Consider the following 24,700-nt stretch of genomic DNA (forward strand, 5'->3'; position numbering starts at 1 on the left):
GGCACATTTTACTTGTTGCTTAGGTTTACTTCAAGTGCCAAGTAGATGTGATTTTATTATTTATTATTAGATGATTTTGGTTAAAAAGCAGCGGGAAAACTGCATACTTTAATAATATTCTACATACAACATAAAAGTACAACTGGGAGAATAGAGTTCATAATAAGGATGAAATCCATTAGACACATCTCAACACTATTTAAGAATTATTGAACTAATAATGGTCATGAAGCACTTTGTATATTAACTATCACTATTTATATATAGAAGAAAACACACACGGGAAATAAATATTTGTTTTATTAACACTTAAAAGTGCTATTATCTATAGTCATTCCATAAGTTCACAAGGTTACATCCAGTATCCTTTTCACCATAGCCTTTCCAGAATGAATTAAACTTGGAAGAAAAAAAAATCTTTCATTGTATTAATTCTTGCAGGTCCTCATGCACAGTCGTCCTAACGAAGATGTGTACCGGCAATATACACATTTCATAAAACAAAGTCATTTGGTCAAACACAGAATATAATATAAACATGGCTTTTTATATTTGATAAAAATCCCAAATAAAATAAAAGCCATTTACCAGCAAGAAAATAACAGATAAATACATAGGCGTGTTTTTTTTAAAAAAAAATCAAGATGATTTTATACATTTTGTACAAGCACAGTTTTGAGACTGTAACAAGGTCAAAATGTGCATGAATAATGGAATAAACCACACCGTTATCTGGCCATTGTGGGCTCTTTTAAAAACAAAACAGGAATACCACTTTCCCAAAATGGATGGTTTTTGATATTCACCAGTGTGCTATTTACCCAACATGATCATTTTTAGTTGGTACGTCTTAAGCATTATACAAAGATCCTTTCAAGCCACAAACTCGGTTGTCAATTTAAAACGTAAGCATTACTAGGTATTCTACTAGTACCTTCAACATGCTTTAATTTTCCCAGTATCCAAAAACCAAAAAATTGTTACAATTAAGAGAGAGACATTACATTCAATGTAACCAAAAAGAACAGGCAATAAAAAACATCTGACTTCTCTAAGACTGGTTATGTGTCTCAGTTTTCTTAAGCAGCTATAAATTCAAAGATTGCCTTCACCTTTTCAGAACAGTAATATTATTATTTTCCGTATTATGGAAACATTTTTAGCTTTAAAAAAAAGACAGTCCTTATAAGACAAACCGTACCGTTGTCCAGCCCGAGTGTTTTAATATACAATTCATGTCCAATTTTGGAAATACAAATACATTTTGAATGGTTAAAAACAAAAATTAAAAAAATATTTTCTGAACATCAGCCAGCTGAAAATATATTCATCTAGTAAATTATCTCTCAAAGCTTTTAATATATTTATCTAACTAAATGCAGTACCCTTAAAAACAATTGTTTAAAAAATGTAGAAATGAAATTGTGGAATAAGTCTGTGGGATAGAGAGAGAAAGAGAGAGAGACAGTACATAGAAGACATTTTTATGTACCTTATATTTGGGTAGCTTTTAGACACATTTGCCACAAGCCAAACTCCACAGAAACTCTGATAAGTATAGGAAGCTTCAGATGAGCGGTGGCTTTCCTATTCTCTTCCTACTTACAAAAAGTTCTATATGCACCCTGTTCATACCAGTGTCAAAGGGTCTGGCATTTGGCCACTCGCCCACTCAAGCAATGGTGAAGTTTGAACTGTGGCTTCAAATGGCAGAAGTGACGCTTATGCTAACTGTAGCAGACAACCAACTCAGTTTACTGCTATTATGAAATAATGAAATTATGTGGTGGTCATCTGACAATATTTGACTGGTCAATCAGCCAGTGTCCCAGCAATATAAAATGACCTGGCAAAACCCTGTTCACACAGAATTCCACATCAAAATTCCTGCAGGTGCAACCAAGATGCTGGATTACGGTTATTGTGGGGAACTAGTAAGCAAAACTAATGTCCTGAGTTCCTCAACCAAGATAAAGCCAGAAGCTGACACCCATTTATACTGAAGTAATTAAAAAAACATCACACATTCAAGACAGTAGTACATTGCACGCATACATAATTCTCATACACTCATAACAGTTGGTCAAAGTATTAAATCAGTGTACAAATTAAACATTTTCAAAAAATGTGCAAAAGAGTCAACATCAATAGAAAAAAACACATTGTGTACATACATTACAAACTGTGCCCAGCATTTAAACAGAGTAAAAACATTACAGACAGAAACCAAGGGATTCAATAGATAATTTGACAGCTGCATAAAAATGTACATTATTAGATCAAAAGAGTAAGGTTTATACATTATTATTCATAGCTTTTTGAAAAGTAAAAGTCCATTATCAGCTTCAACCAACTCCTCTTCCCCATGCCTACAGAGATACTTGCTTTACATTGTAAGATGGCAGGCTGAGCACATTAAGACTGTTATGATCCATTTATACTTTCTCATGAAAATCAAGATTTAAACTGGTGACAGAAAAAAAAGCAAAGCTTCACAAAATTTACAAAGTTTAGACCCTGTTCCAAAAAGAAAGCACAATCCTTTTTGTACATAGTTCATGATTTGTGTCATATATGGAGTGGAAAGGAATCATATGAAATAATTCTTGTGGATAATCCCATCAGCAAGCCAGTTTGTGAATATGGCCAGCATCTGGAAGCCAACAAAACAGATGGTAATCCACACTGCACCCCTACCCCCAAAATGCAAACTTCCCAGTATTTCACCATCCTTGGCCAAAATGGCTTGAATGTATTACTAGACAAATGACCAGAGAGAAATTTAGCAGCTTTCTTTTTATTGTTGCTCCTTGGCTATTTGCAAAAAGCAACTGCATAAAGAGATAAAATATGCCTTTTTCTATAAAGATTATTTCCACTCAACTTTCCACTCTTTGTTTTGTTTATACTCTTGTTTGAGATATGACAAAAGCACATACAAAATAAAAGGCTTTAGCTGCCAAGAGTTTCAGTGGCTTAGGAAATGTTCACCAGGATGCAAGTCTTTCACTTCCACTGCATCAAGGGAGTTAAGGGAGAACTATGGTTCAGAAGTGTTTGGAATGAGATGGATTATTTCCTCAGCAAACTAAGCTATGGTCTAGTTTGTTATGGCACAAGGAATACTTTGGCCCATTATACTGATTTCAAGACTCACTGTTCAATCCCCTCCTTGCCTTCAGCTGCAAATTTAAAAACTGCAGAAAAGGGCAGTACAATTTTTGATGGTGTATACCCTCAGGGGGAAAGGTACAGAAAGACATAAATGGAAGGTGAACAAGGAACTGAACAGTAATGAATAATCTATCAAAATCCAATGAAATCAGATGTAATGCCTGATATGACTACACATATAAGCAAAGGGCAAACTATGATGTGAAATATATTTCAAGTATTTTAATGAAATTTTAAAGATCACCCTGTATAATTAAAAGTGTCTGGGAATTCTTTCATACTTATTTTATTCATTATATATTTTAATTCATTGTACGTAAAACCTGCCCTAAGTACCATTGATGTGATTGTTTCTTTGGGACCTCCAACAATGGGCTACAGAACTACACATGGCATTTTGTTCATGCAAAAGGATTTCCTACTACCTTCTCTGTGCTAAACCCTCGGTGTCCCCTGAAAAGCTAAGTCTGAGAGGTAAGGATCCTCAAGAATAATGTAAATTGAAGCTGAACTAAACAGAGCATTTCTTCTACTGGTTTAGAATTTTCAAAAAGATTTCAGATGAATTTATAGGGAAACATAATGACAAACATTTTTCATTCAAATCTATTTTTGTTCTAGTTGCCTCATAAAGTACATTTGGGATAGGGTGTTTATATAAATCCACCTTTCATTTGAGCCCTTATTTGCTTCTGTAACTTTTTTTCTCTTGAGGTATGGATATATTTTTACTTTCTGGTACAGCCCTAAAACCACCTTGCTGTTTCAATAAGACAAAGTTTTTACATCATTGACACTGAGCATAAGTCAGACAGTGCTCACTGAAAGCACTGACTAGCACCTGCAGTTATGGGGCCAGTAGGTTTTGTGGACTGTAAAAGGGCTGCACTGTATTATCCCCGGACCCCTGGAATTGTCACTGAGGATACTGGATACAACTCTTGGATTGCACACGGCTTCATTGGCACCTCTAAAAATATTGCTGGCCAAGCAACCACTTGGACTGAATGTGCAACTGGGCCAGCCCTGGTAGTTGTTATATTCAGCACAAAGCTTGCAAATAGATGGAAAACTAATTAACAGTCACTAAGCTAGAGAAATATCTCTTTGGGCTTTGTACAGGGGTAGAAAAGCTTTGGTTTTCAGTGATTTGCAAATGCATACACGCCACACTTATGAACAAGGAACTGAACAGTAATTAAGTACTGGTATATTGGCAGTAATACTTTTGCTAATCCAAAAATCATCATGTGGACTTACATTCAAGCACAAAAAACCTGTTTTAACCCACAAGTGTGATATATTTGAAAAATTAAAACATGAAAGAAAAAAGGAACTATGCTCACCAATTATTTTGAATATCGACCGTGGTAAGATGCTACTGCAAAGTTGGTTGAAAGGATTGCCAGTGCAACTAACTCATTAATGCAGCATTAAATCTGGACAATGGCAGGAACAAGGTTTGCCCTTGTTTCGGAACTATGTTCTTTGCAAACCATTTGGCTGTATAGAAATAGTACTGTCCCATGCTTTAAGCAAACACTTTCCCTCAGAACAAGCACCTTCACCGAATAATGGCCCCATACAGACAGGCCAAAATAAAGCTGCTTCAGGTCACTTTGGAGGTATGCTATTTAAATGATGCATGTGTCCTTAGAGTCCGGAAGCTGTGCCAAAGCTACACTCCAGTCCTGAGGACTGGAGCGTGGCCTTGGTGTGGCTTCTGGACTCTTAGGACGCATGTAGCATTTAAACAGCATACCTCCAAAGTGACCCGAAGCAGCTTTATTTTGGCCTGTCTGTATGGGGCCTAAGTAACCATCTGAAACTCATCAGAACTACTGAATATTAAAGGAACATTACTGCTGCACTCGAACAGAATGCAGTCAAAGAGCAGGATTTATTTAGAGATGAACGATGTGATAAGAGAACTTCCTACTTTCCATTCAGATTTAATAACACAGTGAAGGATAAATAAGGAAACTTTCTACTTTCCATTTAGAATTTAGAACAAAGGGGAAACTGTTCTTGATTTTCAGTGCAGAGTTAAACATATGTTCAACACTCCTGAAGTCAATGAGAAGTGTAACTGTGGCAGGACTGTGCCCACATATTATATCTCTTTATAAGATTAATAAAGGCTTTATAAGATTAATATTTGTAAGATTTGTAGTGAACCTGGCGGGGGGTGGATGACCCAAAATTTTTTGAAAGCACTTGTAGCTGTAATGCTTGTACTTAATTTGAAAAATAAGACAACTGCAGATCATCAAGCAATATTAACATCTGAGATGTAACTCTCTGTATTTCCAAGAGCATATCTGTTGGTCCTTAACTCCTATTAAAACTGACTTTAGTAAATAAGGCATATCTATAAAGGCACTCAAATTCATTTGAATTCTGTTGAAATAATAACTAAAAGGAGCCAGTTTTACATATCTGAGTGTGTATCCTAAAAAAGGAAGTAGATTACACAAAAATAATAAGCTTTAGAAATGTAAGGAATACTCCCACTTCCTTCCTGCCTTTTAACTTATATTATTGATTCAGATTTCTGCAGATAAAACGTCTATGATTTGAGGATCTATATCTTTTAATTTTTTTTAATCAAGTGAGATAGTTCTCTAATTTTAAATATATTACTTTCTTTTAGTTATCACACATCTGAAGACAATAGAATGCAGCCCCTTTCATCATAGTCCTTTTCTTGCATTTACTAACAATTTACTTAAGAATAAGATTTTAAAATAACTATGGGGTGAAACAGACTGCCCCAAGAGGGTGGTTTGAAGCCACCCAACAAAGCCGGATTGGGGCTGCAGGAACTGCAAACAGCCGCTCCTTTTTGCACCGGCAAAAGCCGGCTTTTTGGCCCAGCCGTAGCAGCCATCTTCAGGCATGCATCATGTGTACGCCATGTTCCCAAGCTGGCTGGAAGCCGGCTTTTTATGTTCCGGGTTTAATTTGGAATGCATTTCAGAGACTTGAATAGTGAGCTTCATATATACTACGAACTTTTTTAACAGCTGTCAATGCTACACCAAAGGATTTACCCACAACAGACTTGTCAAATTGGTCTTACTATAGACAGAAGACAGGAAGTGAAGGAATGAATTACTTGAAAGTAAAAGTATTTGTGCCCTTCAACAATCTGTTTTCATGGCTACAGGCTTGATTGAAATCTGAAAAGTTTGTGAAATTATTTCTAATGCTGTTTAGAAGAACAGAAGAAACAGAAACCAGGGAGCATCCAACAAGATCCATGCATGAGACATGTCTTAAAATGCTGTTTTATTATTAAAATGCCTAACACTTTCCTAAAGGAAAATAATTTGCAGAAATTTCTGATTAAAAAAGTCCTCAAAACAACTGCAGGGTTTATCAGAAATTTCTGTAGACATTTTATCAGGGTTATCAGGTATGTAGAATTTCTGCAGATTCCCTACAGGACTTAAAATATTAACAATTGGGCATCACTACAGAATCCGGAGGTGTGTTGTTGTTTTTTCCATATGTGAATTCTAATGCAATTTGAGAAACATGCTAAGTTTGTTTCCACTTGACTGAGACTGTTCAAGCTGATATGCTGTACAGATTTAACTGTACAAAGATTTAACCAGTTAGACAGATTAAGATAAATGAAGGCACTGTTATTACCAGATCAACAGCTTATTCTTGAAGATAAAATTTACTCTGCCATGGCAACTATTTTATTCATTTTTTCCTACAAGTTTCTAATTTCATATTAAAATATTGTAATTACATACATTAAACTGATCTTTTTATAATGGTCAATTCCCAGACCATACTCTCATAATTGTTCCCAATGAAAGTACTTGTGATTCTGATATACTATAAAACAGCCTATGGAAAACTGAAAATCTCTTCATATCCTTGGAATGCTAGAAACACAAGTGTTACAGAGCAGATGCCTATATAAAATAGGGTAAAATTAAAAATAAACTGAGTTTCATAAGGCTGCAAATATGCATCATGCCCAGGAATTAGGATTTTACTTATAACTTCTACATGAAACTGCTCACTACTCATAATTACTTGTTGGGATAGATACCTGAAAAATAACATTAGTACTTGTCTGTCCTATTTAGCATAGGCTTAATTGCAAACAAAATAGTAATTGCCAGACTTGCTGCCAACCCTGTGCCTTTTGGTTCTGCACTTCAATGAGAAGATCACACAGGAACTGTATCTAAAATGTGCATGTTGTTAAAGTCAGCATTGCTAGCAATTAAAATACTTTCAATCCACCCAAGGTGTGGCCTGTGACCAAACTAGAAGTTGATAGAAGCTGGGTATATCATAGTAGTCGTACAGCCCAAATGGCATTAAAGACGGTTGCTAAGAGGCTGCAACTCCCCAGACATATTTATCTTTTACATCACTTTTTATATTGCCATTGTCAAGACAAAATGCAGTACAGAAAAAAGGCACAAAATGCAATCACCTTATTCTGATAAATTCCCCCCTACTTCCCAGATACAGTAAGAAAAATGGCACTACAGTTTAAAAAAGCAAGCTGCACACAGCAATCTGAGTAGATCATTATAGAATTTGAAAGTTGTCAAGCTTCAGTTAGTTCCTTTTGACCATTCAGAAAGGGATTAAAATTCATATGCCACATTTACATTCCTTTTGGAGTCCATTTTCATACTTTTTTGGTAATTTAAGAATCCTTATTAAAATTACAGAAGCCTTTGCATGTTGTTTAGGCATAAGTATTCAAAGCACAAAAGAGAAATGGTTGCATTCTTTGGCTCTCTGTTGAGTCTCTAACTTTAAACAGGCAGCTGAAGTTCAGTATCAGTTACAAATAGGCTTAATGCAGCTTTTGGGTTACTATAAGATGTTTCAACTAGAAACAAAATGTGGAAAATATGCAGCAAAGTAAACAATATAACCAAAACCCATAAGGCATTTTCTCACATCTGATTTAGACTGCAGAAAACACTAGAAAGGCAGAATCCAAATCTGTGAAGCCTGCCAGAGGTAAATATCTACTTGTTTTGTCCTAAAGAAATATACTTATCCAGGTATAAAAAAGCCTGGCCACAAAATAACTTTTGCTTGAATTGTCTGTGAACTCTGAATGCCTGAAGCTCAGGAAGTTTGCATATTTTTTTCTAAGTGACTAGTGAGAGATATTGTCTCACTCTTGTGTTTCTTGTTCTACACACACACTCCTAATACTTGGATAAATAACCTTTTCAACCCATTAAAGAACAAGCCCTGTCATACCTATACACTATGAATAACTGTAACGTTTTAAGGAACCTTCTAACTGCTTTAAAGTTTTAGAGGTCTCTATGGGCCTGAATAGACAGGCCAAAATAAAGCAGCTTCGGGTCACTTTGGAGGTATGCTGTTTAACTGTTGCATGTGTTCTAAGAGGTCGGAAGCCACACCAAAGCCACTCTCCAGTCCTATGCAGCGCAGCTTTGGCACAGCTTCTGGCCTCTTAAGATGCATGTGTCATCTAAACAGCATACCTCCAAAGTGACCCGAAGCAGCTTTATTTTGGCCTGTCTGTTCGGGCCCTATGTTACACAGTCTCATTCTCATTAGATTTCACAAGCAACTGGTCTTCGGCCATTTGTCCAGTCTTTCCTCCCCCCCCCCCCCAAAGGTCTCTCAAGATGGAAACCCTGAACAAAGGGGAAAGAAACACAGCTCTCATATAATCACACCTGCCCTCTGTTCCAGATACCAACATTAATAGCACTGATATTGGTATATGGGGACCTGCTGGCAATAAACAAGTTAAGGCAGATCCAGACTCCTGAAAGTAATCCTCTAATGTAAGATTTTAATGAATCTTTTTCCCTGTCTCACTTCTTAGGAATAACTCCTGGAATTCTACATCAAGATGCTTGTTTTAAAGTTTACTCTCCCAGCTAACTTGACACATGGTTTTTGTCCATCACAAACTTCTAAAGGCAAGGAGTAATGGGACAAAACCCAATCTTGATGATCTCAGATCAAATTACAAAAGAAAAGCACCAACACACACTGTTCTCTGAACACCTAAAAAGTAATGGCCACTAACCAGTGACTTTATTCCAGTACCATCAAGTTTTTGTTCTATAGCTTAAAGAGGGTCCTAGTGGGGGGTGGAGAGTTCTAACAGCCCAATCCCATGCATGTTTATACAAAAGAAGGCCCTACTTAATTCAGTAGGGCTCACTCTTTAGTGTATTTAGGACTGCTGTTTCAGTTACCATTTGCAGGAGGTTCATTACACATGTTCCTCAAGTCTCTCCTTTGATCAGTCTTCAGCTGACACACTTAGGCCACTTAGAGGCTGCAATGATTGTCTGTCTGCTAGATTTTAAATATTTCAAACACTGATAATTGAACAGAGCAAGGAACTGTGTCAAAATGTTAAACATACATACATAGTTTGGTTTAGCTGGGAGGGAGGCTTCCATTTTCATCTATTATTCTACTAGTGGACCAAACAATGCATATCTGCATGTTTCATGCTCTTTGCATAGTTGCAGCTTAATCGAAGTCTAGCAGAATCTGAACTCTTATGGATTTTCCTATAAGCCTCTGGCTTAAAACCATAGGGAAAATGTACAAGAGAGGAAAGCACAGATCTGCAATAGAAGACTACATAACTGTGGGCTGATCGCTATGATAGGTGAAAGAAGGCAAAACATTCATCACTTGAATCCCATCCATGCCATTTTACAATACTTCTAGCAAAAGCTGGCTGCTTTCATCTGAAATCACCAAGACTTGCTTCTTCTTCTTTTTTAAGTTAAAAACTGAGATATTTAAAAATCCACTCAATCTCCTAAATTCCATATCCAAGTTCTACAGAAAATAGTAAGAGACTCTTGCCATTGTGACCTGTCACAATTTCGGTTTGATTCTGATACTTCAGTGGTTTTAGTACACAGGCAATATTCTCTGACCCCTTAATCATGTTCACAGCATCAGATGATCTTTTCTTAACACCGCCAGCTTCTACACTGTGCAAATGAATGTAACGGTCAGCACTTTCCTCAGCTATGGAGTTGAGAACATGAGTTACTCTTATCTTTAACCAAAGGTTAATGTATTGGTAGCATTACATATTGGCCAACTATGTTGTTTTAAACTGGTTCAGGTCTCACTGTTCCTCTTCAGTATGTTTGGCTTGCCTTTCCTAGCTTTATACAGGAGGACCTCAAGGATTTCCTCAGGAAATATTTAACAGCAGTGTTCAGCAACATCACTTCTGGAATACAGGATCCTTCAGTGACTGTTACTGTCTTGTGACACTGGAAAGTAGAATTATTTATCTTCAGTTCTTTCAAAATTCCTGAAGAGATAGAAAATATTCAAGCATTCTATAATCATTATATTCAGATGTCCAAATTGGAGTAAATACAGTTCAGATTATTCTATCAAATCTGTTTTTTAAAGATTACTTAAATTGGTTAAGGCATACATTGTACAGCCTTCATCCCGACTGCAGGGTACCTAATGACAGGAAAAGCACCTGTCTCTTATTTACCCAGCAAAAGCATCTCCTTCTCTGTGCCTTGGTCATAATCAGTGTGTTGAAACTGAACTATATTGTACATATGGAGACTTCTACTGAGATTGCTTTTCCTCTCTTGATTGTAATGAATAATGATCTTCTATGCTCCATATCAAGATAAAGTCCACAATATGGAAAACCCAATTCTGCATGCTTACTATGATTCAAATTAACAAATCTTGCCCCATATCAAGATTAAGTCCACAATATGGAAAACCCAATTCTGCATGCTTACTATGATTCAAGTTACACAAATCTTGCAAATGCTGTTTGACTAGCAAGTCAAATGCCCACCTTAGACACGGGACTCTTCAGTTTCACGAGAAGTGATAACAGCTTATTTTAGACACTGCTTTGCAATCTAGTCTAGACACTCTAAAAAAACGTTTTTAATGCAAGTGTGCTAATAAGAAAGAAAAAATGGGTCTCATGAAATAGTTTAGGCAACAAGCAGGGCAACCAGGATACTATAAAAGACAAGGAATTCTTAATGAAGACAGTCTTTGCCCTAACCACTAAAGCCCCTTCAGACCCAGAGATCTTAACCAAACTAACAAACTAGCTTGTTGTATGGTATGTGTAAACTATTATTTAACTCTAGAAGAGTAAGGATCGACAATAATCTGTTTATCTACAATTTCTGACCTAGGACATTCATGCACCAGAACTACTTGACTTCTCCATCCATGATCCTTAAAACTACTTAGCTAGGGGGCCCATGTGTTTATTCTTTTAAAACTATAAATACCTTCGTTTGATTGCAGTTGATGTGCTAGTCAGATGGTTTCTTTTCCAGAATTCAGCTAGCTTAGCAGTCTGATTTTTCAGTTTCTGACTCTGTTTCCAATACTGTGGATTAGACTCGTTTTCAAATCTGAAACACAGCCAAGACCCCTATCTACACATTACAAAGCACAATTGAACACATTTTCTTTTTCTACATCTGCTAGCAACATGTACGTTTCCCCTGCATCCTGAGTAAGTCAGCAGTGCTAGGGGAAAAAAAAACCTTACACACAATTCTTGATGGATCAAATAAGTTGCCTTTACCCCCTCAAATAAGGAATGAATATGTACTAAAGTGCTTTATGCGAACCACATCAGTACATTATTGAAACAAAAAGATTCTAATCCTAAATGGGAAACATTCTGCATTCTAAATATGCAGAGAGATTATTAACAATCTATAGGAAAACAAGAATCAAGAGAAATAACTTCTCTCTTGTCTTTTCTCAGCGTTGTGTAAAAAAAGAAAAAAGTGCAGTCAGAAAATAAATGCAGTAGGTGAGAGATGGGTTGAGGCAGGCCATCAGTGATAATGTGCAAACGTGTGTCTTAGCAGTTCCTCTGCAGATGGTCGCAATTTAGCCTCAGTAAATATCCGCTTTAGAAAATCCCGCCCGTGGTCTGAGACATGAGGTGGCAGCTGGGGATTGGTTGGCTGTGTGGCAATTTTAAAAATTGCAGCCATTGCTTCAAATTCTGCCCAAGGCGGTTTCTCTGTGAGCATTTCAACCACTGTACAGCCTACGCTCCTGCAACAGGGAAAAATGATCAGTTAATAACTGTCAAGTAGAGAAATAATTTCCACAATATCTGCAGAAGCAAGCAAAGAGCAGCACTGTTTCAATACAACATTTTACACACGTATCTGAATTGTATGCATTAAGTCAACACTTCAATTTAATAAGTGCCTTGCAGATACCAGATACCACAAACCACTGGTGGAACACTATCAGCAACAAAAGCACCTTTTACATCCACAAAGATCTTGGAATGTAGCTATGCAATGTTGTTGTTAGCTGCCTTCCAGTTGACTTTGACTTATGGTGACCCTATGAATGAGAGTCCACCAAGTCAACAGCCATGTTCAGGTCTTGCAGACTGAGGGCTAGGCTTCCCTACTTGAGTCTATCCATCTGATAAGCGGTCTTCCTCTTCCTATTTCCCTCAACCTTAACATGCATTGTTGTCTTTTCTAGTGAGTCATGTCTTCTCATCATATGGCCAAAGTACAACAGCCTCAGTTCAGTCATCTTGGCTTCTAGGGAGATTTCATGCCTTTTTAGTTCTAGGACCCATTTTTATGCATATCCAAGGATTATATCCTTTCCTAAACTCCCACCAATCATTGAATACTAAAGTAATGATTGTCCATACCATCCTATTTCCCATTTCTATGTATGGTTGTGAAAGCTGGACAGTGAAGAAAGTTGATAGGAAGAAAATCAACTCATTTGAAATGTGGTGCTGGAGAAGAGTTTTACAGATACCACAGACTGCCAAAAAAACCAACAAAAAACCTTAAATGGGTATAAGAGGAAATAAAACTTGAACTCTCTCTAGAAGCCAGGATGATTAAGCTAAGGGTGTCGTATTTAAGCCGTATCGTAAGAAAACATGACTCACCAGAAAAGACTATAATGCTCGGGAAAGTAGAAGGCAGTAGGAAAAGAGGGAGACCACATTCTGGTTGGATAGACTCAATCAAAGAAGCCATGGCCCTGAATTTGCAGGACCTAAACAGTGTGGTTGATCATAGGGTGACTTGGAGGTCTCTCATTCACAGGATTGTCATAAGTCGGTTGTTAGCAACAACAAAAACTTCCACCCAAGGAAATTGGAGGGGGGTGTTGTCTTGTAATCTTTATATCCTAAAAACCTGCTTGAAAAGACAGGACATCTGCTCCTCGCCTGCCATACAGAAAGCTGAAGTGAAACAGGGACACTAGTCTCACACTGGACTCAACCATAAATTTTCCACTGGATGGATTTAGACTTGTCCTTCCAGAAATGGTAAGTATTTAGTAGAGGATCTCCACTAACTTACCAAATCTCCCTGCAGTTCACAGTGGCACTCCTTGCCATTATTCCAAATGGCCCTCCCCCCACCACAGAGCTGTTTTTAGAGAGTACAGGGTCCTGCAGGAGAAAGGTGACAACTGCTTCCTTCCCCACCCTACTTTTTCCAAGGGGTGATTCCAGTAAGAACAACTCCAGTCACATGGTGACAAAGACGACACTGCCAAATCTCTTAAACCGCTTTACACTGTGTACCACCACTGCCACCAATTATATAGAGAGACCCTCAAACACGGATCTCTCATAAAAGACTGCCACACAAGAACTCTCTTCATCTGGGGTTTTAAAATCCCCACAGCTTGGCACCGATTGTCAATTGATAACTAAACATCCGCCATCTGGATGTTTTAAAAAATAAAAGAACTTTTCTCGCTAGGTAGCATATATGATGTTATATTTAAAAACACTTCAGGCAACTTTTTGTTGAAACAAAGAAAAGGACTTTATTTACAAACAAAGCTTATTGTATCTTTCTTAGTGGATGTTATTCAAGCTTCTTACAGTGTATGAACTGCTTCAGCAGTTACAAAACTTATCACTTTCTTTCACTTGACACTATATGTACATTTCCTTTCACGCTTGGTTCAAACAGAACCTATACCCAGTTTCTATAACAGTTACAGCTTCAATTTATCAGTTACCCTAACAGTAACTATAGCTCAGTGATGGCCAAACTCTGGCCTTCCAGGTATTTTGGACTTCAGCTCCCAGATTCCCAGACCATTATCCAAGATGGCTGAGGCTTCTGGGAGCTGACTTCCAAAACACCTGGAGGGCCAGAGTTTGGACATCACTGCTACAGCTGAACTTCCTTAGCTTAACTACTATATATACTTGACTATGTCAATAAATTTTTGCGCAAAAAGTGACCCAAAAAACCCTGGGTAGACATATACAGGGCAATATGGTAATAGGCTTGCCCCTCAAGCTTCTTCCACAGTTGGATGTCCCCTGAAGGGACAGCTGGGCTGGGGAAAGTCCTGGGTGCAAAGGCTTGCTCCCTCCGTTTCCCTGGTCCCTGTGTCATGCAGAGGCTGGAGGATACTAGGATTGGGGAAAATCTTGGGGGCCAAAGGCTTGCTCCCTCCTTTTCCCCAGTGCCTGTGTCCTCCAAAGGGACAACAGAGCTGCAGAGGAGGAGGAAGAGCGATCACTAGCCTCTAAAGGTTTCCCATGACATACTTGCAAACAAGCTTGTAAAATGTGGGCTAGACAACGTAACTGTTAAATGGATCTGTAATTGGTTGACCGGCCGAAGCCAAAGGGTGCTCAACAATGGCTCCTTTTCATCCTGGAGAGAAGTGACCAGTGGGGTCCCACAGGGCTCTGTCCTGGGCCCAGTGCTATTCAACATCTTTATCAATGACCTGGATGACAGAATTGGGAGCATACTTATCAAATTTGCAGATGACACCAAATTAGGGGGAATAGCTAATACCCCAGAGGACAGGATCAAGATTCAAAATGACCTGAATAGACTAGAAAGCTGGGCCAAAGCTAACAAAATGAAATTCAACACAGAGAAATGTAAGGTATTGCACTTAGGGCGGAAAAATAAAATGCACAGATATAGGATGGGTGACACCTGGCTGAATGAAACTACGTGTGAAAGGGATCTAGGAGTCCAAGTAGACCACAAGTTGAACATGAGTGAACAGTGTGATGCGGCAGCTAAAAAGGCCAATGCTATTTTAGGCTGCATCAATAGAAGTATAGTGTCTAGATCAAGAGAAGTAATAGTGCCACTGTATTCTGCTTTGGTCAGGCCCCACCTAGAATATTGTGTCCAGTTCTGGGCGCCACAATTCAAAAAGGACATTGAGAAACTGGAGCGTGTCCAAAGGAGGGCGACAAAAATGGTGAAGGGTCTGGAAACCATGCCCTATGAGGAACGACTTAGGGAGCTGGGGATGTTTAGCCTGGAGAAAAGAAGGTTAAGAGGTGATATGATGGCCCTGTTTAAATATTTGAAGGGATGTCATGTTGAGGAGGGAGCAAGCTTGTTTTCTGCTGCTCCAGAGAACAGGACCCGGAACAATGGATGCAAGCTACAGGAAAAGAGATTCCACCTGAACATTAGGAGGAACTTCCTGACAGTAAGGGCTGTTCGGCAATGGAATGCACTTCCTCGGAAGGTGATAGAGTCTCCTTCCTTGGAGGTCTTTAAACAGAGGCTGGATGGCCATCTGTCAGGGATGCTTTGATTTGGATTTCCTGCATGGCAGGGGGTTGGACTGGATGGCCCTAGTGGTCTCTTCCAACTCTACGATTCTATGATTCTATGATTCTATGATTCTCCCCAGCTTGGCTGTCTCCCAAAGGGACAGCTGGGCTTGAAGAGGGAAAGGAAGGGTACTGAAACCCAAATTATACCCTCAATTTATCTAGGGGTTATATCAAGTATATATGGTACAGTTAATTTCATCTGCTCCTCAGGTGGCTCCTAATAGCTTCCACAGCCCTCCTAGTTGTAATTCCACAGAATATCAACAGACCTTAATTGTGGTCTTCTCTTGTCCCTAACTTGGGTATCTAAAACGCCTCAAACTGCACCTCACATCAGTCCCACTCAGCCTCCTTGGCTGTTAACCCTACAGGGTCTTCTCCAACAAGATTCCTCCTCACTACTTATACTCAGTCCTGGAAGCAGCCCCCACCTTTTCCTATCTTAATTCTGACTGGCTATTCCTAACATTCCAAACTGCTTGTTTTCTCCACACCTGCATACTACCCTAAACCAGTAGCAAAATTCTGTGTTACTGCTGAAGAGGTACTCTCCTCTAAGTTAGTGGGACACTGGGGAGGGGATTACAAGCTCAGGACTGCACTAATTCTTTTGAAGTCCTCCCTCAGTTTAAAAGTGGTCCTCTCTAGTTTGTGTGTTTTGGTTTTATTTTAAGCTCCAAGTTGAGACAGAAAAACTGACTTAACACTGAGACAGAATTTTTTAAAAATGGCTAAACTAAAAATAGATTTATATTCTCCTTCTGAATATGGAAGGGGGGCATGTCTGAAACAATCACTAAAAAAAAGCAAGTGATGGCTTTCATTTAGCTTAACCCAGTGATTAAGCAGCTTCTAGCAGAAGAATGAGGAAGCCCCGCTATAACCTCAAAATCTGTTCAAAAAAGTTGGATGCACATTTCAAAGCAGATTTTAGTACATGCAGGAAATGCAGGGGAGAACACAAGTAGCAAGTCTCATTACACAGGCAGAAGTCCATTTGTGTAAAACTGGGTTCTACCCCAGGTTGAATTAATTAACAACTTCTGAAGTCAAAATAGTCAGAAGCCTATTGTTACACTCTCTCTGAGAAATGCGTGAAAAAAAGAGGACTTCCAGAAGAAAAAGATGAAGACTTGATTTGCAAACGTATACCGGTCTTGACATATTTTTTTTGGACAAAGATAATGTGACGATGGAATATGAAATCGACAGGCTGTTTTGAATTAACTCTCCAATAGCTACACAGAGAGAATTCCCAAGGGAAGTTATAGGTTATTTTTTGCGTTGACATGTGAGAGATATGTTACTCCAAAGACACAAAGAGAATCCAATGGAATTCCAAGGGATAAAGTTGAAAATATTTCACACATTACAAAAGCAAAAATTGGACATCATCTGTCTTGAAGAAACAAGAATAAAGGAAAAAGATATTAAACATCTAAGAAATCCCAAACTGAGTCTTGAATTTATTTCTGCATCCGAGTCAAAGAAGAAAGGGGTGGCAATATATGTAAACGCCAAATATGAAGCCACAGAAATTAAATGTGATGTAAAAGGGAATTTTATAATGACTGAAGTGGAAATACAAGGAAAAATATATACTTCTGTGGGAGTATATGGACCATTGGAAAGAAAGGGATGTTTCTATAAAAAATTGTTGAATGAGTGAAAAGAAATTAACCAAAAAAATCTAATTTTGATGGGAGACTGGAATGGAGTAATAGACCCTCTACAAGATAGACACTCAGATACTAAAATTAAGAAGAATCAGGGAAAACTTCCCAAAGAATTTTTTGAATTATTGGAGATCATGGAAATTCAAGATACATGGCGCTTTAAATATGGGAATTCAAAGGATTTTACCTTTTTTCTAATCGGCACAAATCCTGGTCAAGAATTGACTTTTTAAAAACATCTTCTCATTTATGTCCAAAGATTAAGAAAATTGAAGTATTACCCAGAATTTGGTCGGATCATAACCCGGTGATGATGTGGATGGAATGATGTAAAAAAGAATTTCATTGGAGATTAAATGTGAATTTAATGAAAAATCAGAAATTGGTAAAAGAAATATCAGAAGAAATTAACTTTTTTTTCAAGGAGAATATGGAGAAAGAAGTATTGACCCAATAGTATGGGATAGTTTCAAGGTGGTGATGAGAGGATATTTGATTTAAAAAAAAGCTCAGAATTAAAAAAGAACAAAGGGAATTTGATTAACAATGAAATTTTAAACAGAGAAAATTCTCTCAAGATTAACCCTAGAGATGAAGAAAAAATAAAGATGAGAGATCAATTATTTACAGAAACAAGTAAAATTAAACAAGTATTTCATCGTTGTTGTTGTTTTCAAATTTATACAAGGATCAATTAATTGATTAGGAGAAAATCGTGAATTTCTTGGAAAGATGCAAGATTCCAAAATTATCTAATGTACAGAAAGAAAGTTTAAATAAACCAATAACAGTGAAAGAACTAATATTGGCAATTAAAAGAGGAAAACCAAGAAAAGCTCCAGGCCCTGATGGATTTTCCATTGAATTCTATAAAACTTTCTCGCACCAAATACTAAAACCGCTACTGATGGAATTATAGAAGAAGATATATTTGAAAAAAAACCATGTAAGGGGTATAACAATTATACCAAAAGAAAATACAGACACGACAGAACCAGCAAGAAATTCTCTGTGAATACATTCATGAAGACCAAAATGGATTTTTACTGAAAAGATTAATTAAAGGAAATATAAGGACCATTTTAAATTTAATTGAATTTCATGAAAAAAATATTGACAAGCAATTATTGTTAATTTTTTTAGACGCCGAAAGGCATTTGATAAAGTTAATTGGATTTTCATGAAAGAAGTGTTGAAGAGAATGGACATTGGTCGAAATTTCTTAACATGACTAGACAAAATATATAACAAACAAGAATCTAATATAATAATAAATGGAACCGAAACAAAAGATTTTAAAATACAGACAGGAGTCTGTCAAGGATGCCCGCTATCTCCGCTATTGTTCTTGATAACTTTCGAAATAATACTAACACAGATAAGAGAAGAAAAGAAAACTAAAGGAGTAAAAATAAAAGGATGGGAATATAAAATAAGTGCATTTGCGGACAATTTAGCAATCTCTGAGTAATCCTGTGGAAGACACTGATTTGCTTATAAGGAAACTAGAAGAATATGGTGAAGTCTCAGACCTCTTTCGGCAAGAAGGAAATTCACTGGCTTGAAGAGAATGTCCTGTAAGCAGCGTAGGCAGGAACAAGACTGAGGCCCGGGGGGCTAGCTCCTCCCTATATAGGGCCGGTCTTTTGTTTCTATTGTCCCTGCCTACAGGAGCGAATTGGGAGGAGATAACCCAGTATACAAGATGGTAGGACCCTGTCTGCTGGGAAATCTGTGATGTAGAACATTCATTAATCAGAGCTCTTATTTGCACTATGAAACTATACAAACCTACGCATGGTTACTCAAACAAAGGTTTTAGGATCTGACATGTTGGAAGGTCTGGAGTATATCAAAAATTCTGGATCACCCTATACCACCTGTATCAAAATTGTTTAGCCCACTGAACACATTTGATCAATAACACTGTTCTGCCTACTTATGCCTGTCTATAGCTTTCCAATGAGAGCAAGCATGGTGTAGTGGTTTAAACATTGGACTAAGACTTTGAAGACCAGGATTTGGATCAGCCTTGTAAACCCACTGGGTGACTGTGGGCAAGTCACTCTCTCTTAGCCTCAGAGCATGGTAATGGCAAACCCTCTCTGAGGAAACGTACCAAGAAAATCCCATGGTAGGTTCGGGTGAGGGTCACCATAAGTTGGAAACGACTTGCAGGCACACAACAACAGCTTTCCAATATGTGAATGATGGGATCAATCAAGTTGCCAGCCTCAACTAGAGCAAACTCACTGAATCACTGGGATTTACAGAAGTGCTGGCTTATCATTCATCAGCTAACTTAATAAGTCTCCTCCTTCTGGGATCACCAAGTAGACTTAGGCTTGTTTAAGTGTATACACAAACATAAAACAAGTGTTTAGTAGACCAGGATGGAATCCACTCAGCATTTTTTGGTAGAGGAACCAAATGGGCAATTGTTTTTTTTGGTAGAACAGAACAAACATACCAGATATCTGCTTTTCTCCCATAGCCTTCTCCACTAATAACTTCTGGACTCATCCAGTATGGAGTTCCTGTGGCAGATTTCATTCCTGTACCAGACAGGCAAATTGTCTGAAGCCGCTTGCTGGCACCAAAATCACCCAACTTTACATTGCCGGCAGAGTCCCGGAGAATATTTGCTCCTGGAAAATATATAAAGGTACATTGTGCGGTATATGTCTGATAGTAACCTGTTACCACTCAGGACTGATAACAATTATAGATTAAGTAATGTATGGAATCAGAAAAATTATACTGAAAATCATATGTGCCAGTATTCTTTCACCCTTGTTTCCCTATCTGCAATATGGGAATAATACTAAACTCTGTCTCAGTTACAGGATGCTTTTAAAAACCATTACAGTAAGTAAGGTGTTAAATGCATGTAACATACCTGGAACAATTTAACCACTTAGAAAAACCTTATATAATAATTATTCGCCTCTATTTTTAGGCAGTTTTTTTCCTGCATCATCTTTACTTTTTATACACTGCTCAGAAGCAAAATACCTGATATTCCAAAAATGCAAAGAATAAAAAAAGGGGAAGGAATAATCTATTGTAAATGTAATTAATGTTCCTGAACAACTTTTTCTGAACACTGGAGGTGGTTTAAGATTGAATTTCTATTTCTATTTACAAAGCAGCAGGAAAGAAAAAATATTAGTGATTCTAAGTGAGCTTGCTTATAACAAAGTGTTTTTTTGTTGTTGTTAAACTTGAAACACTGGCCATGACTGAGATACTTTTAACTGAAGAGGAGTTTGATAGAATCACTGATAACAATCCATCAGTGATACCTTTATTAACCAACTGAAATGCACAATATACTTATGCATTTTCAATTGGCCAATAAAGGTATCACTGATGGATTTTTGTTTGTATTTGGTAAATGGCCAACACATCTACCTCTGCATGTTTTCTGACAACAATCCAGTATTTTATCATAAAAATTCAAGTCACCCAGGCATTTCACAATAGAGCTTCACAAGAAAACCATATTTTACATCTACAATTCACCATGTAGATTCCTGATAATTCTTTCTTCATTACCTTTAATGTCTCTGTGTACAATCATATTACTGTGCAAATAGTGAACTCCTTCCAAAATCTGCCGGGTGTACTTCCGAGTCACATTTTCTGTGAGCGCACCATATGCCTTCAACTGATCTTTTATTGAGCCCTTCAGACAAAGAAAAGGTGAAATACTGTAAAACCATATCATAGTAGTAAAATTATTCTCCTAGCAGATACGAAAAGTGCTGCATTTAAAAACAACTGTCAACTGTATGGATCAAGGCAGTCATAACTGCCAGGGTTTGACAATGGCACCGTACACAAATCTAGAAGGATGCACTTCCTCTACTGTGCTCAGACCAATTTTTGGAACTTTGGGGAAAGGCTCTCCCTCACCCTAAAACAGGTTAGAAGATCACAAAATGTGGCAACATTTCACCTGCCCGCCCGTCTCCCCCCCCCTCACAAGAGTGACTTTTCCACAAAAACATGTATTAAAAAGTTTTTTCCCCTAATTTTTTTAAAAAGGGGGTGGTTTGTTGTTGTTTTTTTGGAAGGGGGGGATACCTTGCCAATCCTGGTATGTAAATGTATGAGTGTACCTAATTAACAGAAAAGAAATTACTGACTACCTGCCCATCTCTGCCTTACCCCTGGCATATATTCCATGAATATAGAGAGTGTTCTTTCAGGTGGATCCCTCAGGCAACCATAGTACTGGACAATTCTCTCATGTAGCAGGTTTTTCAGCAGCTGGATCTCACATTCAAGAGCATTTACCTCCTGAAAAACAAAAGCACAATCGTAAACAATTCAGTAGATTCTAACAGAAAGAACATACTGCACTGAGTCATACCGACACACACAAAAAGGGACACTCAACTTGCATTTCATAAAATCATGGAGTTGGAAGAGACCACAATAACCATCCAGTCCAAACTTCTGCCATGCAAAAATATGCCACTAAAGCACTCCTGAAAGATGGCCATACAGTCTTTGTTTTTAAAACTGCAAAGGAGACTCCACCACCCTCTGATGATCTGTCAAACAGACCTTATAACTTCCCCCCCTAATGTTTAGCTGGAACTTCTTTGAACGTGAAGACAAACAGGTGCCCATCATCTAGTTAACTATACCAATCTAGCTAACTATACCTCATTATATGTCATTATGGAACTTGGAGTCCACATTAAAACACAAAATCATTACAGATTTGAGGTCATGATTTGTTCAGCAACTCGCCAATACCCTTCTTTAGGGTTATGGATTATTGTCATGCACAAAAACACTCAATGACTCTACTCTCAAAATCTCTGTTAGTCATCCTTGCAAATGTGTGTGTATGCACACTCATACTAATGATACATTAAAATATGGACAGAAATATATATAAACATATGAAATAAATAATTATCAATGAAGCTAGCATATGAGCCTGGTACTTTAGGAGAGAGGCAAGTCAGAATATGAAATTTGGATGTCAAAACCAATTTACTAACCAATTATAGGAGGCTCATGGTAACAAACTATGAATCTTCACCATTTGCAGCAGGAATGGCCAAACAGCATGTTGATGAACAATAAACCAGCTTATGGTAAAACGTGAGGCTCCCATTTCACTTTAGACCACCCAAGAGGTGTGACAAAATTCTGAAAAATCAATTCCAGTTCTCTTACCTTACTGGTTTCTGGGCTGTCAGGATCAAACTGAACTTGTTTAACAGCTAGCTCTCGTCCTGTGTCCGCATCGTAACACAGATAAACTCTACCAAATGCACCCTGGCCCAGCAGTTTACCAAGTCTCCAGTTAGTTGGAGCTCGTGGGGCTGAAAACAGAATAATAAAAATTTAATATACACTTGTCCCTCCACATTTGAGCCTTTGACTTTTGCAGATTTGATTATTCACAGATTTTGTTAATATGCTCTCTCTAGGAATACCTAGGTCCTCCAGAGCAACTCTATGGTCAACTTTAACCAAAAGTCACTGAATGACATGGAGATTCCTTCATAGAGACATAGACATAGACATAGAGAGAACATACTACTAGACATTTGTAGCTACTTCAGCGCAATTCTATAGTCAATGTCTAGCAGATTTTGACCACAGAGTTGTACTGGAGGACCTAGAAATTCCTAGAGAGGTATTCTCTCAGGTTAAAACCTAGGCGCGTTACAAACCGCCATAAGGGACGTCCTAGGTTTAAAAAGGGGTGTCACTTCTTGACACCCCCAAGCCTAATACGTCCTGAGGATGTATAAGATGGCGGCACCCCATCTACACGGGGGCCGCCATGATGGCGTCACAAACCTGCCGCCTCCAAACAAGGTGGCGCAGACATGACGCTGCCATGCGAGGGCGCTTAGTGCACCCTTTCGTCTGAGCAGGAAGGAGCTCCGAAACAGAGCTCCTTCCTGGTCTTGCATCGCTGGGTGCAGCCTTTAGATGGCTGTGCCCAGCAACGCAAGGGAGAAAGGGGCCAAGCGGCCCCTTTCTCCTCCTCCCCGCCGCCACTGGGTGTCCTTGGGGCTTGAAGCCCCAAGGACACCCCTTTCCAGGCCTCGGGGAAGGGGCCTTTTGCCACTTCCCTGCGGCCTGGAAAGCGGCGGATCAGGGCCTCCATGGCTGCCGCTCTGGCCGCCAAGGCCCCGATCCGGTGGGGAAAGGGGCAGGTGCAGGCCACCGCTTTTTGGCGGTCTGTAACATGACATAGTGTTTTTGTTATTTGCTGTTTTTCCACATTCACAGGGGTCCTGTGTCCCTAACTCCAGCAAATGTGGATGGATGAGTGTATTCTATTATTCAAGGGAAAGTATCAAAAGAACAAGCAATTCAGAAGATTTTCAGGTAAACAGACCTACTTGCATACCTTCCCCCCACTTAATTGGAGTTTAATTCATTTGTAGTTGGAGAAGAAAATAACAAAACATAACCACATTTTGCTGTGAAGAACTCAATAGGAAATATTACCACAATGTGCCACAAAGCAAATACCACCACAGTGTTTCCTCAAGTGTAGCACAATGTCGTCAAAGCACAGACCATGAATGGTTCTTGCTATTTATCCATAACAAAGCATTACATTATCCATAACAAACCCCTCGGATTCCCAGTGATTGGGTGGTATATAAATAAATCCTATTATTATTATTATTATTATTATTATTATTACATGGACTATCATTTATTTCCTTACAGCGGCTAGGTGGGCTGATATCCATTACTGTCAAAGTAGGATTGTCTATGTCACTTCCTCTTCTCCGCATCCTTCCATCTTCATATTCTGGAGTGAAAATGCTGCTCCCACTGCTAGTGCTCAAGGAGTGATCAGTTGGGCTGAAGCTAACTGGAGAGCGTAAGCTGTTTCCCTGTGTCCTTCTAGCCCTTGGGAAAGTTTTACGACCTGCAGGAATGAGTGAGGAAATCCTGCAGTACAGTATCATGAAAAATAACTTTGTTTATTTTATTCATTTGCAATATTGACATACCACTTGATATCACTGAAAGCAAATAACAACTGAATGTTGAACAGATCAGGAGCCATATTACAAATCTCAGTGGCAATCACAATTGAACACTGGTTCCTCCTCTAACTACAAAGGAATGTAACTGAAGAAAGACATATCTCTCAGAAGGGAGAGAGAACTGAAGACATATCTCCCAGGAGGACCATATCTGACACTGTATCTTC

At 38.3% G+C, this 24,700-nt stretch overlaps 1 protein-coding gene across 2 annotated transcripts in view; it reads right to left on the bottom strand.

The window, feature by feature from the left end:
• Nucleotides 1-8,654: 8,654 nt before the first annotated feature.
• Nucleotides 8,655-24,700, bottom strand: part of MAP3K2 (mitogen-activated protein kinase kinase kinase 2) — a 53,810-nt gene continuing 37,764 nt past the window's right edge. The window contains exons 12-18 of one of the 2 annotated variants that reach the window (XR_016280888.1): nucleotides 24,206-24,412; nucleotides 22,687-22,835; nucleotides 21,661-21,792; nucleotides 21,046-21,175; nucleotides 19,958-20,135; nucleotides 11,472-12,258; nucleotides 8,657-10,501 (exon numbers count right to left, since the gene is read on the bottom strand). Coding sequence is in view for 1 of the 2 variants with exons in the window: in XM_089520341.1 (XP_089376467.1) it covers nucleotides 12,033-12,258; nucleotides 19,958-20,135; nucleotides 21,046-21,175; nucleotides 21,661-21,792; nucleotides 22,687-22,835; nucleotides 24,206-24,412 (1,022 nt within the window). In the remaining variant the exon portion in view is untranslated. Of the gene's footprint in view, nucleotides 12,259-19,957; nucleotides 20,136-21,045; nucleotides 21,176-21,660; nucleotides 21,793-22,686; nucleotides 22,836-24,205; nucleotides 24,413-24,700 lie in introns of both variants that reach the window. The other variant, XM_089520341.1, reaches the window with a different exon arrangement.

Source organism: Sceloporus occidentalis, unplaced genomic scaffold (assembly GCF_023333645.1).
Source record: "Sceloporus occidentalis isolate IW3139 unplaced genomic scaffold, rSceOcc1.0.p SCAF_4, whole genome shotgun sequence".
In the NCBI taxonomy this organism is placed as follows: Eukaryota; Metazoa; Chordata; class Lepidosauria; order Squamata; family Phrynosomatidae; genus Sceloporus; species Sceloporus occidentalis.